General features: G+C 37.2%; 1 protein-coding gene across 4 annotated transcripts in view; it reads right to left on the bottom strand.

Annotated features, from left to right (window-relative positions):
* The window catches only part of Nf1 (neurofibromin 1), a 258,325-nt gene that overhangs the window by 35,030 nt on the left and 205,687 nt on the right, over positions 1-17,608 (bottom strand). For all 4 annotated transcript variants that reach the window (XM_005402798.2, XM_005402800.2, XM_005402799.2 and 1 more), the window contains 11 exons: positions 15,838-16,270; positions 14,881-15,221; positions 11,174-11,376; positions 7,000-7,193; positions 5,213-5,353; positions 4,777-5,056; positions 4,055-4,269; positions 3,474-3,535; positions 3,124-3,238; positions 2,452-2,553; positions 313-453 (listed from right to left, as the gene is read on the bottom strand). In XM_005402798.2, the coding sequence (XP_005402855.1) occupies positions 313-453; positions 2,452-2,553; positions 3,124-3,238; positions 3,474-3,535; positions 4,055-4,269; positions 4,777-5,056; positions 5,213-5,353; positions 7,000-7,193; positions 11,174-11,376; positions 14,881-15,221; positions 15,838-16,270 (2,227 nt within the window). The remainder of the gene's footprint in view (positions 1-312; positions 454-2,451; positions 2,554-3,123; positions 3,239-3,473; positions 3,536-4,054; positions 4,270-4,776; positions 5,057-5,212; positions 5,354-6,999; positions 7,194-11,173; positions 11,377-14,880; positions 15,222-15,837; positions 16,271-17,608) is intronic.

The following is a 17,608-nucleotide window of genomic DNA, read 5'->3' as shown; positions in this document are numbered from 1 at the left end:
GTAATATTCCATTATATAAAAGTACCACAATTTTCTCATCCAATCCTCGCTGGATGGACATTTGGGTTGCTTCCACAATTTAGCAATTACAAATTGTAGGCACTTAATTGTCCAAACAATATTAGCACAAACCTTTCTTTCCACTGTTAGATAGTTTTTATGAGCTGGCAGATAATTATACTAATAATAAACTCCATGATAAATATTCATATTTCAGTTATGAAGCTCTTTTGATTTTAAAAGAACTACAATGAAGGAAAAAAGAATATTAAAGTGAGTTAACATAGGAATTCCAAAGGAAAGCTTGCTTACCTTGTCATTGAATATTCGGAGACTATCTAAGGTGTGCAGGTTTTGTTCCAGAAGGGCAGTGCCTGCTGAATACAAGTTGACCTCATCCAGCTGCAGCACAGCCACCGCCACCCAGAACAGGGCTCTGTGCAGAGGGGAGTCCTGGCGAAGAAGATGTGTTCAGCTTAGCAAGACGCGCCATCAAACAGTTGCGATTATGCACACTGGAGCATGAAATGAAGCAATCTACCTCACCCAGTTATCCGTGTTTTCTCTTTCGGTGAAGGTAAATACATAATAAGTCCTCTGTCTTTCCCTTGCCAGAAAGAAACGTAGCTGAGCTCAGAACCTTAGCAACTTATTTGACTTCTTCCTGTTTTGGAGCTTGAAATCCAAGTCTAAGGTTCGCTGATCCACTTTTCCTTTCTCTCCCTGCCTCTGCGTCTCTCTCTTTCTGGCCCCCACCCCCACCCCTAATACTGGGACTGACTTCAAGGCCTCACACGGGCTAGACAAGCACTCTACTACACTACTCGTCAATATCCCCAGCCCCTTTCTTTCTCATTGCCAGTGATACTACCTCATGCCAATCTTCTCTATTCTAAATGTTGATTCCTTCTGTCTCCAGTTCCTTTCCCCTCAGATGCACTGTGCAGTCTAATACTAGAATGATCTAAGTCCTGCTGTTGACTTTTTTTTTTTTTTGGTCTGGCAGAAAATTTCCAAACTCCTTTCTGAAGAATGTTTAATGCTACATTTGTTATACCCAATCTTCACAACCTTCTTTCTCACTGCTCTTTTGCAAGTTTCTTCATAGCGAGAATGGCCCACTCACCATTCTGCCCTTCTTGTATAGTCCTCCTGCTGCACATTCACTGCCTTCCACCTCCTGCTGCGCCTTCACTTGCCTTTCTCCCTGTACTAAATCCTGTCAATCCCTTTCATTTAAACTCTCCCCTTTCAGCTTGTCACTCATACTACTGTAGCGGTCTCCTGCTGCTCTGAAGTAAAACTGTATGCTATGGGTGATCCTTATTTAGCACTGCGCTATTCAAGAAAATATAAAGACTTTAGACATAGACACCCTTGGACTAGAATCATGGTTCTGTGTTTTATTATGAATGGGATTCTGGGAAAGTTAGTCTTTCTGAGTCTCATTTTTACTTATATAGAAAAAGGATAAAAGTAATTTTATATCATTTAAGATCAAGATGTTTGTAGAATATTTAACTTCACTAGGAACATAATAGGCATTTATTTTTCTATAATCATTTCTAAGACTAGTGTATCTTTGAACTCAATTCACAGAATTATGACTCTAGAAACTGGAAGGTAAAATCATGCCACTGTCTTGTCCATTCATTTTATCAGTGGGGAACACCTGATGTCCAGATATGTTAAATAACCTGCTCAAGGTAGGAAAGGTAAGATCAGCTCAGCCCATGATGAAGAATGGTTATTCCATTTTATTCCTCTGAAATGTTATCAGGGCATTGTATATGATAGGTAAGCCCTCTACCACTGAGCTACAACCCTAACCCAGCACCAAACACTTGTGAAGATCACATTTACTTCTCTTAGCTTTACATTTCTCCACAGTAATGATCACTAACTAACATACCAAGTATTTTACTTAGTTTATCATCCATCCACACCTCAACCTCCACATCTACCCCAGAATGTAAGCACCATGAAGGCAGGCAATTCTATTGGCTTTGTAATCGCTAGCCTCTAAGAGAGTACCAAGTTCTAGCAAAGGCTCAATTAATACTAGAAAAAAATTAAGACTATAAACCCATCTCTTTAGCACTGGTAAAAAAAAAAAAATTACAGGCACCTTAGAACATAAACTCCATACTTATTCTTTTGCTAATGTAACTCCTTCAAGCAACTCAAATTTTTTTTTTTTGGAACAGGGTCTCACTGTGTAGTCCAGGCTGGCCTTGAACTCGAGGTGATCCTCCTGCCTCAGCCTCTGAGCACTGGGTTTACAGGCATGTGCCACCTCACCCAACAAAACAACTAAATTTTATGACAAGAAGTTATGCTTTCACTATAGCTTTTTCTATCAATGCTTCTCAATCCATTTTCTGAACTCTACAAGAACATGTAACACTGACACCCAAAAGAAAGAAAACTAATGTTCTATACAATAATTACCTTATTGAGAAGTGGCTGTAATTTGGTTAGTGCTATTACTGTAGCTTCTATCAGAACTTGACTGTTATAAGTATCAGGTCCTTTTAAGCAGCTCTCCAGTGCCTTTTAGGGAAAGAGAATTCTTCATTTTACGTTCAGTGAAATAAAACATTAACTCTAAAACTGTATTTCTATATTGTATTTGAATAGGTCAAACATTACAAATTATGAAGCTCAACATAAAGCTATAGTTTTACTATGTAATTAAATGCTTGGGAAAATCGATAAAAAAAGGGTATCTGCTTAGCAAAACAGGCAAAATACTTTTCTTTGAAAGACATCTACAGAGGATTTCTTCAAAGAATTACAGTAAGAAAATAGTAAAGCTCATTTTTAAAGGTTTAATAAACAATGTACAAGACTTTTTTTCTTCTTCTTTTTTTTTTTTTTTTTTTTTTGGGACAGGGTCTTTCTGTGCAGTTCAGGATGGCCTTGAACTCACTTTGTAGCTCAGGCTGGCCTCGAACTCACAGCAATTCTCCTGTCTCAGCCTCCCAAGTGCTGGGATTACAGGTGTGTACCACCATGCCTGGCAAAAGACATTTTGTTAAATCTAAATGACTTTTAAGAAGTGGAAGACATGCTTTACAATTTGGAAACCACAAATAGTTGGGAGAAGAGAGGGAGAAGTACCTTGCTAAGAATACGGATTATCTGCTTTATCTGCCCGTGAGACACTCGTTTGCTAATACAGCCAAAGACCACAAGAGCTCTTGGTTGCAGGGATGGATTGTACTGGAATGCAAATCTGCAAATAAAAGATCCGAAGACCTTATGAAAACCTTTGTGTATCTTTACAGAATATACTAAATAAGATACTGAGTATGCACTAATACTTTGTTTTCTTTTCTTTTAATTGTAGGTTTTCAAACCCAGGGCCTTCCACATGCTAGGCAAAGTGCTCTACCACTTAGCTATGCATCCAGCCCGTTTTTTTCAATAATACACATGATTTTACAACTTATTTTTAATTGGGGACACACCTTTGCGCTAGTTCTGTCCACTGGTCCAGCCATTTGCATGTTGGAATATCTCTCATACAAGCCTAGGGGTAGGAGGAAAAAATGCTGAGTATGTAAGTGTATATATGTTTTTAAAGAAACATTTAAATAACATTCATTATAATATCATTACTATAAACACATGGCTTTTTCTTTCTTTTTAGTGGTACTGGAGATTGAAGTCTTCTACCACTGAGCTACACCCCAGCTCCCTAGAGCCTAGAGCCTCCGTACTGCGCCACATCCCCTGCCCTTAATTAAAATTTTGAGACAGGGTCTCACTAAGTTGCCCAGGCTTGGCTTGAACTTGTGATCCTCCTGCCTTGGATCCCCAGAGTGCTAGATTTACAGGTACGTGCCACCATGCCTGCATATAGATGACATTTTTTTAATTTTAATTTTTTTTTAATAGATGACATTGTTACCGTTAACATATTCCATGAAACGTGTCTTAAGTATTAACTGTATAACAGCAGAATAAATTGGTATTTCTTTTGTACAGCAGTAGTGGATTTTAAAAAAATGATTTTTCACTTAATTTCTTGTCATTGTCCCCTACATACCTCCATGATCTCCAACAGAGCTTCTGTGACTGTTTCTAAGGATGTTAATGCAAAAGTCTCCCTCTCATAGGAGCCAGGAGAGAAGGACCTGTCTCGGTAACTGGATCGGAAGGCTATGACAGCTGCTGACTTAACTTTGCTAATGCCAAACAGCAAGTAAAATTTGGGTAATGAGAACTCTGTTAGACTGAGTCTCAAAACTTGCTTGGTTTCTTCTGTAAAAGAGAAAAGAAACAAGTAATACATTGAGGATGTTGTTTCACTTTCAATTTAGAAAATCTGATCATATAAAAATTACACAACCATGTTCCCTAAATCAAACCACTAGATATATATTAATGCCTACTGCTTTAGCATCATTTAATCACAGATTAGTAGTAGTAAATACTAGTGATGCAACACTGTCAATTTACACTGTTTAGCTTATTCAATAACTACATAAATCTTTATTATAGCTTGATATGGAAAGTAATTCATTGTTTCATTTTGATAAAACTTCAACTCACTACTGTAGACCTATATGAGCAGCTTGATGTTAAGACACCATCATAAATAGCACCTGCCTGACAAGCACAAAGTCCTGAGTTCAAGTCCCATACCAAAATAATAATAATAATAATAATAATAATAAATTTATAGTAGTCAAGTGAAGTATAGTAAGTCAAGTGAAGTAAAGTGGACAGAGGAACTGATGAAATGCAAGTTACTTCCCTGGAACTTACCACTAAAGTGAAGCTGTGAACAAGTACACAGAGAGTGGATGATATTAATGACCAATCCATGAGTGGAAGCTCTAAGGGACAATGGGCCTGTGGCTACTAAGAAAGTAACAACATGGAAGAGGTAGGGGAGATGAGCTGCCACATCAAGGGAATTGTTGAAGGACAGCATCAGCATGTAGCGGGCTAAAATAGCAATATCGTCCCACATCAGATGTTGTTCTAAGGTAGGAGTTGGAGATAAGCATGTCTTGTCAATTATTTTGCACATCCTCCCAATGACCTGTAAAGAAGCAGAATTTTAAAAGATACAGAACTAAAGTTGTATCATAAAAAATTCAGTTTAACTATAAAATATGTAGCTACAAAACAAAAATCCTCTTGCTGATAAAAACAGATATATTATGCCACTGTCAGAAGGCAAAGGAAAAGTGATTACCTTGCTTGAAACCAGCTTCACATTTCCAGAAGCTAAAGCTACAGCAGTATCTGCCATCACCTCGGCTTTTATTGATCCCAAGCCACCAGTTGCACTGGTTTTGATGAAACTGTCTAGTACAACATCAAGCAGATCTGTAATCTAGTGAAGGGGGGAGAAAAACAATGTTTTCAACAACACTACCTACTTAATTTTTAATTTAAAAATATTCAAAGAACAGCCCAATCAACACGAAAAATCTGTTTTACTTGAAGCCTCCAAAATACCAGGTTTTATTGAGAGATGTATCAATAAATATAACCTAGCATCAATTATCCAGGGAAGGATGAAGATATTCACTTGAATCCTTCTGAGTAAGAGATTAACTTCATTTTCTTACAAAGCATTTCTGTGTTCCTCTAAGAGAGTAATGAAGTGACCAATCTAATTGTTTTGAAACACAGAAAGTGACAGTAAGTACTGAAAAATTTTCTAGGGCTATGAAACTGGCTCTGAGGTCTCTTACAATTGTGTGTACGACTTGCAGCATTGTTTGAGTAAGGGCACTGCTTCCTTAAGTGCTTACTTTGAAGAAATAATACGTGTAATTCCTCTCAGATTAAAAAAGTTCCTCCCCGCCTTTTCTTTCTTAAGACAAGCTCTCACTACATAGTCCAGGCTGGCCTTGAACTCCCTATGTAGCCTGGGCTGGCCTTGAACTCAGTGATCCTCCTGTCTTAGCCTCCGAGCGCTGGGATTACAAGCATGCACTACCACGCCCAGTGCTACATCTTATATATTTTTTTTTTTTTTTTGGTTTTTCTCCGGTACCGGGAACCGAACTCACGACCTTGCGCTTGCCAGGCAGGCGCTTTGCCGCTGAGCTAAATCCCCAGCCTACATCTTATATTTTAACAGCGGTATTCTTATTTCTAGAACTATAAACAAGAGCAAATGTCTCAAGTAGCACGCATATAGAAATATTTACTGAGCTGGGTGTGCTGGTCTGTGTCTATAATCTCAGCACTCTGGGAGGCTGAGGAAGGAGGACCACAAATTAGAACCCTGCCGGAACAACAGTGATACAGCAAGAGCCTGTCTCAAAATAAAAAATAAGAAAAGGCCTGGGGTTATGGTTCAGTATAAAGGCCCTGGGTTTCATCTTTGATGAGATGAGAAGAGACAGAGGACAGAGGACAGAGGATGAGAGGAGGGAGAAGGGGAGGGGGAGAAAAGAGAGAGGAGAGAGACAAGAGACAGACAAGAAAAGGGGAGGGAAGGCAGGAGAGGAAGGGAGGGAAGAAAGAATTATTTATTGATATCCCCGGCATGTAGAGATTAGAATACATTTCAAAGCATTATTAGAAATGAAACTCGATTTCTTTCTTTCTTTCTTTTTTTTGTCTTTTTGAAACAGGGTCTTGCTGTTTAGTTCAGGCTGGCCTTGAGCTCACTTTGTAGCCCAGGCTGGTCTCGAACTTGCAGCAGTCCTCCTGCCTCAGCCTCCTGAGTGCTGGGATTACAGGCATGAGCCACCACGCCCAGCCAAAGAAATGAAACTAGATTTCTACAATTAAACTCTATATAATTAAACCACAAAAGAGTGGTAAAGTAGTTTTTCTCTGGTTCTGGGATGTGCATTTGATTTTTATAATTTCAAACCAAATGAAGAGGTGGGTGAGTGCTTGCTTCTGAAATAAGAATTGTTTTTTCAGTTACTGCATATCCTTTGTGGCAAGCACAGAGTGGGCAACAGATAACTACCTGTAAAAAGGAGATACTAGATAAGTATTTTAGCAACTCAATACCTGCCCGAGACTCCCCCATATTTTTGCTTGAATAGATGGATACATCTGTTTCTCATTGATGGTCATTGTTATCAGCTTATCAAGAATAGCAGTAACCCTCTGTCGTTTGGCATCATCATTATGCTTACAAAAACGGACCAGATTTGACAGCCAGGGGGTCATATATTCCAGACAAAGGTGCTTCAATTCAATACCTGGGAAAAAAACAGACTGTTAGCACAGAGGGTCTATGAAAATTACCTCAATAGTTACATTACCATAAAGGTATCTGGGTTAACACAAAGGGAACAGGTAATGACCATTACCTAGAATCAGGCCCGAAGAAAAGGGACTTGGCAAATACATATTTGAAGACAAGAGATGAAGAAGGAGAATAAGCCTTGAAGAAAGTAATTTTAAAATCCAGTAAGTCAGTTTTTGAAAAGTTTTTTCTCACTTTTAATAATTTCTTTTCTAGTTAAAAAATGTTTATTACATTTATCTCATTGTAAAAGGAACATGTAACAATCATAGAGTTGAGTAAAAAGAATTATCACAAAAATGAAACTAGTATTAATATATTGGCATATCACCTAATCTCTCCTTAAGCTTTCAAATTTTTGCAGAAATAATGTACATTTATGTGTCTAAATAGTAAAACCTCCAATCCACAAAAACTAGGATTATGCTACATATATACTGTATCCTGAATGTTTTTCCATTAAACATTATATTGAGATTATTTACTCATCATTAAATATTCTACAAAACTACATTTAAAAAATTTTTTAATTTTAATGTTTTCAGACAGAGTCTTGTTATACATCAGGCTGGTCTTGATCTCACTATGTAATCTAGGCTGACCTTGAACTCACGGCAATCTACCTGCCTCAGCATCCTGAGTGCTGGGATTACAGGTGGCTCCAAAAATATTTTTAAACTTATTTTTTAAAAAAACTTTAGAATTGTAAGATACACAACACAAAATTAGGCATTTTAACCATTTTAAGTGTATAGTTCAATGGCATTAAGTACATTCACATGGTTGTGCAAATATCACCACTCATCCATCTCCAGAACATTCTCATCTTCCCAATCTGAAACTTTGAAACAAAAACTTACTTTCTCCCTCCCCTTTTTTTGTGGTACTGAGAATTCTACCCAAGGCCTCAAACATGCTAGGAAAGTACCCCATAACCTCTCAAACTCCTATACTTGGACTTGGGACTGAACCTGAACTACAATCCCAGCCCTTTTGTTATTTTGTTTTTGATTTACTTTGCTAAATCATTAAGTTTCCCAGGGTGGGCTTGAACTTGTGATCCTGCTTCCTCAGCCTACTACTGGGGTTACAAGTGTGCACCACTTTACCCAGCTAAAAACTACATTAACAGTTTAATCAAAACATCCATAGAGAGAGCCAAAAATTTGATCAGTTCTCTACTTGATTGCTGGACTCTTCAAAAGTAGGCAAAATAAGTCTATGACAATTAGAGGTAATAACAGTGTTTACTTTTGGTGATGCGTTGGTATTGAGTAATAAAAGATACTTCTGGATCTTGGAAATGTTCTGGATATGAAAGATACATTCATGATGTATTCACATGTAAAAGTGTATTAAATTGTCAGGTATGGTGATGCACACCTGTAATCCCAGCACTTGGGAGGCTGAGGCAGGAGAATCACCATGAGTTTGAGGCCAGTCTGGGCTACAGAGTGAGTCCAAGGCCACCTTGAACTACATAGTGAACTACATTAATTCTTTAGGGCAATTTCTAAGAAGTGGAATTATGAGGCCAAAGATTGATTATCATTAATTATCTTGAAATCACTTCCAAATTGCTTTCTAGCAAAATTATCCCTTCTCATAATGCTACAAATCATAAGCACTTAATTTTTTTCAATTTTAAAGTTGAATATGTTACCTCATTATTCTTTCAGTTTACATCCCTTTGAACCCAGGACCTGTACACTAAGCTACATCCCCAGCCCTTTCTATTTTGAGACAGGGTCTTGCTAAATTACTCAGGCTGGGCCTGAATTTGTTCATCCTTCTTCAGTCTCTCAGAGTTCTGGGCTCGTCTGTATAGTCACTTGTTCGTTTGTCATTCATTATTCATTCATGGTTTTTAAAAACAGGGTCTTGCTATGCAGCCCAGATTGGCTTCAAACTCATGATCCTCCCGCCTCATTCTCTTGAGTGCAGGGATCACAGGCAAGTGTCGCCAAGCCCAGCTGCACGTTACTGTTGATTCATTTTTCTTAAGCTGTAAGAGCTCTTTATGATTAAAGATATTACTCTTTTCTTATATTTGGTCCTAGTTTATCTTCAAAAAAGATTTATTCATCTTTTTTTGTTGAGAGATGTTTTAAAATTTTTCAAAGTCAAGGCTGTTCAACTATTTGTACCATTTTTGTTTCACATGTCCTTATTCATCTAGAAAGCAATTAAATATTTACTCTTCCTCTTTTTTTGTTAAAGGTTCTATTTTTTATATTCAACTCTTAAACACAACTAAATCTTATTTTGGTATCTTGTAGTGTAGATGAAAATCTAATTTAATTCATTTTCCAGCCTCATTTCTGAAATGATTTTGTATTTCTCTCCCTCTCTACACTCCTTCCTCTTTCCCTCTTCTTCTCCCCCATCCTCCTCTGCAGCGCTGGGGATCGGAGCCTTGTGCACGCTGGGCAAGTGCTCTACCACTGAGCTACATCCTCAGCACTGTGATGCTATTTATCATCTGTTCTGCTCTGACTGTTGATTCTTTTCCTTTTTTAACTAAAAAAAATTTTTTTGGTTCTTTTAAGACAAGTTTCATTATATAGTTCAGGCTGGCTCTGAACTCAACTATGTAGCCCAGGTTGGCCTTAAACTTTTGGCCTCCTGAGTACTGGGATTACAGACATGTACCACCAAACGCAGTTTAACTGCTAACTCTTAAACACCCAGACATCTGTAGTTTCAGGTTTGTTTTCTTTAGTTTCAGTATTAGCTATTCTTGTACTTTCAAGCAGAATTTAAAAATTATTTAAATTCTATCTCCAATCTTAATCCTCAAATTCCATGGCTATTTTGATGAGATTGCATTCAAATTGTCCTCTTTAGGAAGAACTGTTCATGCAGGAACACAACAGGCTTAGCCATTCACTCAAATCTTTTCTTATGTTAGTACTATCAGTAAAACTTTATACTTCTACTCTTTTGTCAATCATACTTTAAAAAATTTTTTTCTTAAATTTTGGAGGCCTTAGGGATTGAACACAGGGTAATATACACATACATATATATGGGTTTTTTTGTTTGTTTTGTTTTAATTTGAGATAAGGTCTTTACGCTAAATTACCCTGGCTGAGCTTAAACTTGCAACCCTCCTACCTAAACTTCCTAGAGTTCCGGGATTACAGACGTCAGCCACCATTCCTGCATCACATTTTCTTAGGGTTTAATTCCTATATCTTTCACTTGGAAAATATAAAGTGACCTAGTTGTGATGAATTGTTAAATCTCTTAATTACCTACTACAAAAAGATCAAGAAATGTGTTTAAATGAAGAAAAGTAAAGCTGTGTATGTTATGGGGAGAAAGACAGAGGAAAGAAAATATTAAGAACTAAGCTAGGCAATCAACATTCATACTTCACAGGGTATAAAGATGGATAGATAAAAAATGGATCTTAAATTTATGAGATTTATTAAAGCCAAGTCAGAACTAACTCTGGTCCCTGTATCATGTACCAGTATATTCTCCAGGAATCACACATGTCCAACAAAAGTTACATTTTCCTTAAAATCAAGGAGACAATGTAGAGACTTTTTTCATGTGAACTTTTACACTGAGAAAAGAAATCCTGAAACTCAAACAGTGAAAAAAAATACTTTAAAAGTGGCTCAGAGACATGTAAAGTAGCAAAATCTTGCCACTTTGCATTTATTGCCAGAATTTGGTGGATTGTTCCACGTGTCCTATCACGAATTTCTTTTAGAGTTCCTTTAGTTACAGGGTACCACAGATGAAAACATAAGAGGTTAAAAAGTAAAAATAAAGTTAAGTGGAAGACTTCACTGAGAAGTTGAGAAACAAAAGGGTTTTGTGAAACAAAAGTTTTGTTTAGAATCAAACAAAACAAACAAAAGTTTTGTTTGAATTTTCTTAGAATCACTGTTAGTATTAAAGAAAATTATCATTACTTACTAGATTTGCTAAATCCAGAAATACACTCTTCCAAAAATTCTAACGTGAGGTGTGGCTCATTGGCTGCCAGTGTTTTACTAATAGAGACAATAAAGAGGGTGTTGTTGGCTGGGATACATAAACCTGATGTCTCTAGTAACTGGCCCTCGATTTTTAAATTAAAGGTACAAGTTAAGGCACACAGAAGATTATAGGCAGCTGACCTAGGAGAAAACACAAATGAAGTTGTTTTAAAACTTACTTTTCCTTATAAATTCCAATTTTTTCATAACATATAATGTGAGGTTCTATTACCAAGCACGATCCACTAATTTTAAATTTTATGATCAATTAGAGATAAGACAAATGGTAAACCCAAAATACCCCCTGGATCATTTAGGGAAGAGAGATTTTTGACATAACTGGAAAAGTACCGTGTGACCCTTAAAACAGGTGAATATAGGGCTTGCTAGAAGACATCTCACGGGACAAAAAACGTGAGAGGTTCACGGTCCTAAAGTAGATCAACAGAAAAATAGAATAAGGCATATCGTGTTTTTAGTGAAGCCAAAACTCAAATTTTGGTTTCTTCTCTCCTAGATCCAGGCACACTGAAGATCATGAGAAATGAAGTAGGCACTCACCAAATTAAATGTTAGACTCTTTAAAATGAGCATTCACTCAATTTCTCTGTCCTACAAGTTACTCTACAAACTGAAGGTCAAAACCAAAATTAAGTATAATCTAATTCCTTCATTTTTTCTTCTATGACCTCATTACATCATACATAACCATGGAAACAAATAAAAAACTGCAATACCCAGGTTCCATTAGAACAAAAAATTCTTTTATAAATGACTGAAAATATATATTTAAGCATTTTAGGAGACAGCTTAAAGAACTTAGACTCAATTTTAAAATTCTACTTTTTTCTCCATGCAGCAAAAAAGATGGTTTGCTCATTAAATTTCAGGATTTCCTTACCTCTGAATTGCCATCAGCCAATATATTTATGCAACAACCATATAGGAGGAAAAAAGTCATGAACACTTAGTTTGCCCAAAAACCTTTTTTTGGGGTGACGTGCTTCAGTAAAAAGTACAAGCTATCAATCTGTACCAGCAGGAAAGAGTACAAGTTCACTCAAGCTAATTACTGTATTGTTAAGAGCATTCTTCAATAAAGCACACAGAATTAGAAATGAATGGCAAGAGTACAGTTTCATTTTCCTCGAATGAAAATATTAATGTTATTCTAAGTTTATTTACCTTTCATTAAATTCTAGGGAGTCTAAGTTACACTATTTTGCTACTAGTGTTTATTCTATATAACAGCAATAAAGAATCGGGCTATTAAAAAAAAATAATAGAGCTTCCTCAGGTGGGAATAAAGGCCACAGATACAATGAGATAAGGGAAGACAGCATATGTAAAATTTTGCAAACCACTTCTGGAGTTCACAGATCAACACTATGAGAGTAATCCAGATTTTAAAAAAATCTTGCTAATTTGTTTATTTTTTCCTCATTTATATATATATATATTTTTTTCTGTTTTTTTGAGACTGGGTCCCACTCTGTAGTTCATGCTGGTCTTTAACTCAGTGTGTAGCCCAGGCTGGTCTCAAACTCACGGTGAGCCTCCTGTCTTAGCCTCCCGAGTCCTGGGATTACACGTGTGTGCCACCATGCCTGGCTTTTTTCTTTTTCCTTTTAAATAAAAGAAAATCTCAAATCCTAAAAGAGCCACTGTAAAACCTGAGTTTTATACTTTTATACTCTTCCCAGAGAAGTTTCTGAAGCTAAGCATTTAAACAGGTTGAGTATCCCCTATCAAAGTACTTAGGACCACAAGTGTTTCAGATTCTTTTTTAAAAAAAAAAAATTTTGGAATATTTGCATAGACTTTATTGGGTAAACATCTCTAATTCAAAACTCTGAAGCTCAATATGCTTCAAAATATGAAATGTTATGAGTTCTGGACACAATACTCAAGAATTTTCAGATTTTGGAGCACTTTGGATTTTGTATTTTCTGTTTAGGTATGCTCAACTTCTTTCTGTAAAAATCCTGACAATCCTAAGGTACTCGAGACAAGAAATTATTCTATTTTTTCTTTTTGTGGTACTGGGGATTGAACTCAGGGCCTTGTGCACGCTAGGCAAGCACTCTACCACTGAGCCACATCCCCAGCCCCCAAGAAATTATTCTAAAATGAAAAGGAGAGTGGAGAAATGGGAGAAGAGGTATAAGGAGACCTTGGAAGGGAGGAAAAGGAAAGTGGAAGGGGATACTATTTACTAAGCACAAACTATTTGCTAGGTGACACACTATACTAACACACATACTATAGGGACCTAGGGCTGGGAGACTTCTGTACCCTTCCTCAAACTTATACAAAGTTAGAAAGTAGCAATCTAGATCAAATCAAATCAACTGACTCCACAGGTCATGCTTTGTCATCATGCTTTTTCTATATTTACATACAAATTATTAAGACTAAACAGAACCAATTCTACTCTATTCAATCACATATTGGCCTTAAGATATTTTTTCAAGAATTCTATTAAAGTGACATTCGAGGTATGATCAAAATACAAGGTGAATATTTACATTTTTAAAAATTTATTAAAGTAAAAGACACATTACATTTTAACCCCCCTCAAAATATTCCTCCTCACTTCAAATACACTTATCCCATTGTTCTTGTCACTCTCTAGAGCAGTTATGGAGGTCCTGTTTTGAAGCTGGTTTTGTGATTCAGTTGTACTGTCATGGCTGCCTGAATGTTCTGAATCAATTCAAGCATTTACTTTTCATAGCCATTTTGACTTTTGGCAAGAACCAGGAGTTGCATGGTGTGGGATCCAGTGAACAGTAGATGAGGACACCCTGCTGTGTTTTCACTGGATGGCCCTTGGCAGCAGCATTCACCCAAGTTTTGATCACACCTCTTAAAGAGGACGGACTTCCAGAACTGCTTCAGAGAGTAACAAGAACACAAATAAGTGAGTCTGAGCCAATGAGGAACATTTTTAGGGGGATTAATGGCAATGGGTCTTTTACTGTAATTAAGTTTTAAAACTTAAACATTTAATGTATATTTTGATCATCCCTTTGTAGGTACAAAGTATGCAATAATGTTCTTTGAGTTACTGAACATTAGGTGTTCCTTTGTCAAACAATGCTAATCTGATTTGACAGGAAACTTAGTAATGATATATTTTTAAGCATGGGAGAACTTAGAGGACTCAGAGGAGGAGACATAACTTTAGTAGTTGACTTTTTTTTTTTTTTTTAAAAAAAGGGCAATTTCTTTCTCTTTTTTTCTTTCTTGAGACAGGGTCTCGATAAGTAGTTCAGGTTGGCCTCAAACTCACTGCAATCTTCCTACCTTAGCTTCCCGAGTGCTGGGATTACAGGTGTGTACCACCACCCCGGCTAAAAAGGAGATTTACTTTAAGAAAAAAAAAGTCTGTTATGTTGTCTGTTTTAGATGAAAGTTTCCTGGAGAAAGAACATGTACTGGTTTAGAGTGAATCACCCTATTGAGAATTCCACAGTTTATGTGAATACCTCATAATGTGATGAGGTCACACTGGTTAACCAACACAGCATACCTTCCAATTTACAGTACTAAGACAGAGGGTTATCTTAAAAGTTTATTAAATGGTCTCATTTTAAAAGAGCAAATCCTGGACAAAGCTGAATTAGAAACAAAAAAACCTACCGTAAACTAGGGTCTGAACTGCCTAAATTAAGTAATGCAATATTAAGCAGTGTCCCGGGGACATCTTTTGGCCGGATCTTGGTGTGCTGGGGGATGGAGTCAGGCTGTGACAGCTCCCAGCGGGTCCGGATATGAATGATAGACTGGACGATGGCTTCGCACTCCTGGTGCATGAAGGTGAGCGGTGTGCCCTGGTTGGCAATGGTTAAGGTAAACTGGTTCTCATCCACAAGGCAGATTTCTTCAATTTCTGAGGCATAGTAGATGTCGTTTAGAAAGACTGATTGCCCCAGGACTTTTGTTCTCTCTGCTGATGTTACCTGAACAGCAGTAGAACCAACCTGAAAAGTGAGAGTGAGGGGATGGAGTGGAGAATTATTAAATTCTACTATGTAGAACTTGAAAAGGCTCCCCCAAAAACCAACCAACCAACCAACCAACCCAATCATCTACCCACTATGCCATTTAAGGAGTCACTACCATTATATATTCAGAGATTCAATAATTACTGTGATAAATACTCTCAAAACACCTGAAAATATCAGAAAATATTTTAAGTTTACTTTTCAAAAAGGCTGAGATGCTTATAGACAAGTACTGATTTTATCCGGAAGGATCCTGCTCCTCACTAAAAAAAATCATGTACTAACGAGAACTCTCACTAGGTACTCTCCACACTCTTACTGTTTGACTGACAGACAATAAATGACAGCACCTTTTCTACAACGTTCTTCTGCCTCCAACCCAATCTAGGATATTATTAAGTGTATACTTCCCACATTTCCTGCAGGGCCTCTGAAAGAGAAATCTTGGGTCTTCCTACATCTGGACTTACATTTGATATAGAGCTACAAGGATACTTAGGGAGGTCTGGTTTGTTAAGAAAAGCAATGAATCAGTCAAAAAACACACACACACACATACACACACACACACACACACACACACACAACTTGCCTTAATAGAAACTTTGGTATCTTTGTGGGCTAGCTTGAGAGCATTATGGAACACCTTCAGATCCTCTTCCAAAGCTAACGTGGCAGCAGGCAGTTTCTGTTGATCATGCTCTATGTGTTCAGCCAGTTTCCCAGGACAATCTATGAAAATTAGTCTCTTGCTGCCTTTGAGGCCAGTCAGCAGCCGCTCGTGATACTTGGTGTACTCCCTAACCCAGGAGTTACAGTTATAGATATACACTGCAGAGACATTGTCATAAGCAAAGCCAGGAAAAACAACAAACCACTTGGAAAGAAAGTCTGTTTTGAAGCGATTGCTAGGCCCAGTATGGGTAAGGTCCACTACAATTTCATATGGCTTTGCATAATATGGCTTTAAAGTCAGCAAGACGTGATATATCAGCAAATCACCATTGATTTGACCAGTTTTGAACCTAAGGAAGATAAAACAAAAGGCCAAAAGATTTAATAGAGCTCTGAATAAATATGATGCCACTAATATATTTTTAAAATTTTCTGATTCATTTTCTAGAGAACACAATAATAGAAAACAATTATTCAAAGTCTGGATTCATGTTCTCCCCTACCCCCAAGTCCCTCTTTGGTACTGGAGTCTGACCAGGGTCTCTGCACTGAGCTATGTCCACCCCCAGCTTTTTTTTTTTTTTTTTGAGACAGGGTCTTATTATGTAGTTTGGGCTGGCCTTGAACTCATTATGTATTCCAGGCTGGCCTTGAACTTGTGGCAATCTCCTGCCTTAGCCTCCCGAGTGCTAGGTTTACAGGTGTGTACCAGCACAACCAACTTTTTTTAAATTTTTTATTTATTTATTTATTTTTGGTTTTTTTCTCCGGTACCGGGAACCGAACTCATGACCTTGCGCTTGCTAGGCAGGCGCTTTGCTGCTGAGCTAAATCCCCAGCCCCTATTTTTTAGTTTTTTGGAGACAGAATCTTGCTATATATCTGCAGTGATCCTCCTGCTTTGACCTCCTGAGTGCTGGGATTACAGGCATATACCACTATGTCTGGCTCCTACTGATCTTTTTATAACAAAATTATTAAAATAACTATACTAACTCAGACCCAATGTATTCTATACTCTAGTGATAGTATTGCTAAATTTGCTAAGGTTAATAGAGTATCTTCTGCTTTTTAATCTTTTTGGGAGGATATCTAATGAAAATATGACAAGTTAAATGGTTTTTAAACAAAAGCGAGGTATTTCAAGATAAAATACAAATGATGAACATCCCTAATCTGAAAATCTGAAATGCTTCAAAATTTCAAACTTTTTGAACATCAATACATGCTACACATGGAAAATTTACACCTGATCATATGTGATAAGCTGCAGCCAAACCTCATGCATACTAAAAATATTGTAAAAAATGGCCTTCAGGTTATACGTATAAGGTATACATAAAAAAAAATGAATTTTGTGTTCTGACTTGGATCCTATCCCTCAAATACTTCATATATCTGCAAATAGTCCCAAGTCCAAAAAAGATCTGAAATCCAAAACATTTCTGGTATAAAGTATTTTGGACAAAGAATAATTAGCCTGTATAATGCAGCATGTGGTCACTTAGCAAAGGAACTGCAGACTAACTGCTATTAAATTCAAAAGAAGGACAGATCAACACAAACTGGGAGTGAGTGAGAGCTACACAGAAGACTCAGTGGCTGAACTGGGTAGGAGGAATTTGGCACTCAGCAAGAGGAGGGATCAGGCAAAAAAAGCGGGGGGACTAAATGCATTATAGAACTAG

This window comes from Chinchilla lanigera, unplaced genomic scaffold (genome assembly GCF_000276665.1).
Source record: "Chinchilla lanigera isolate Chin_1 unplaced genomic scaffold, ChiLan1.0 scaffold00080, whole genome shotgun sequence".
Lineage (NCBI taxonomy): Eukaryota > Metazoa > Chordata > Mammalia > Rodentia > Chinchillidae > Chinchilla > Chinchilla lanigera.
Note: the sequence above shows the minus strand (reverse complement) of the source record. Positions and strands in the feature narration are given on the sequence as shown.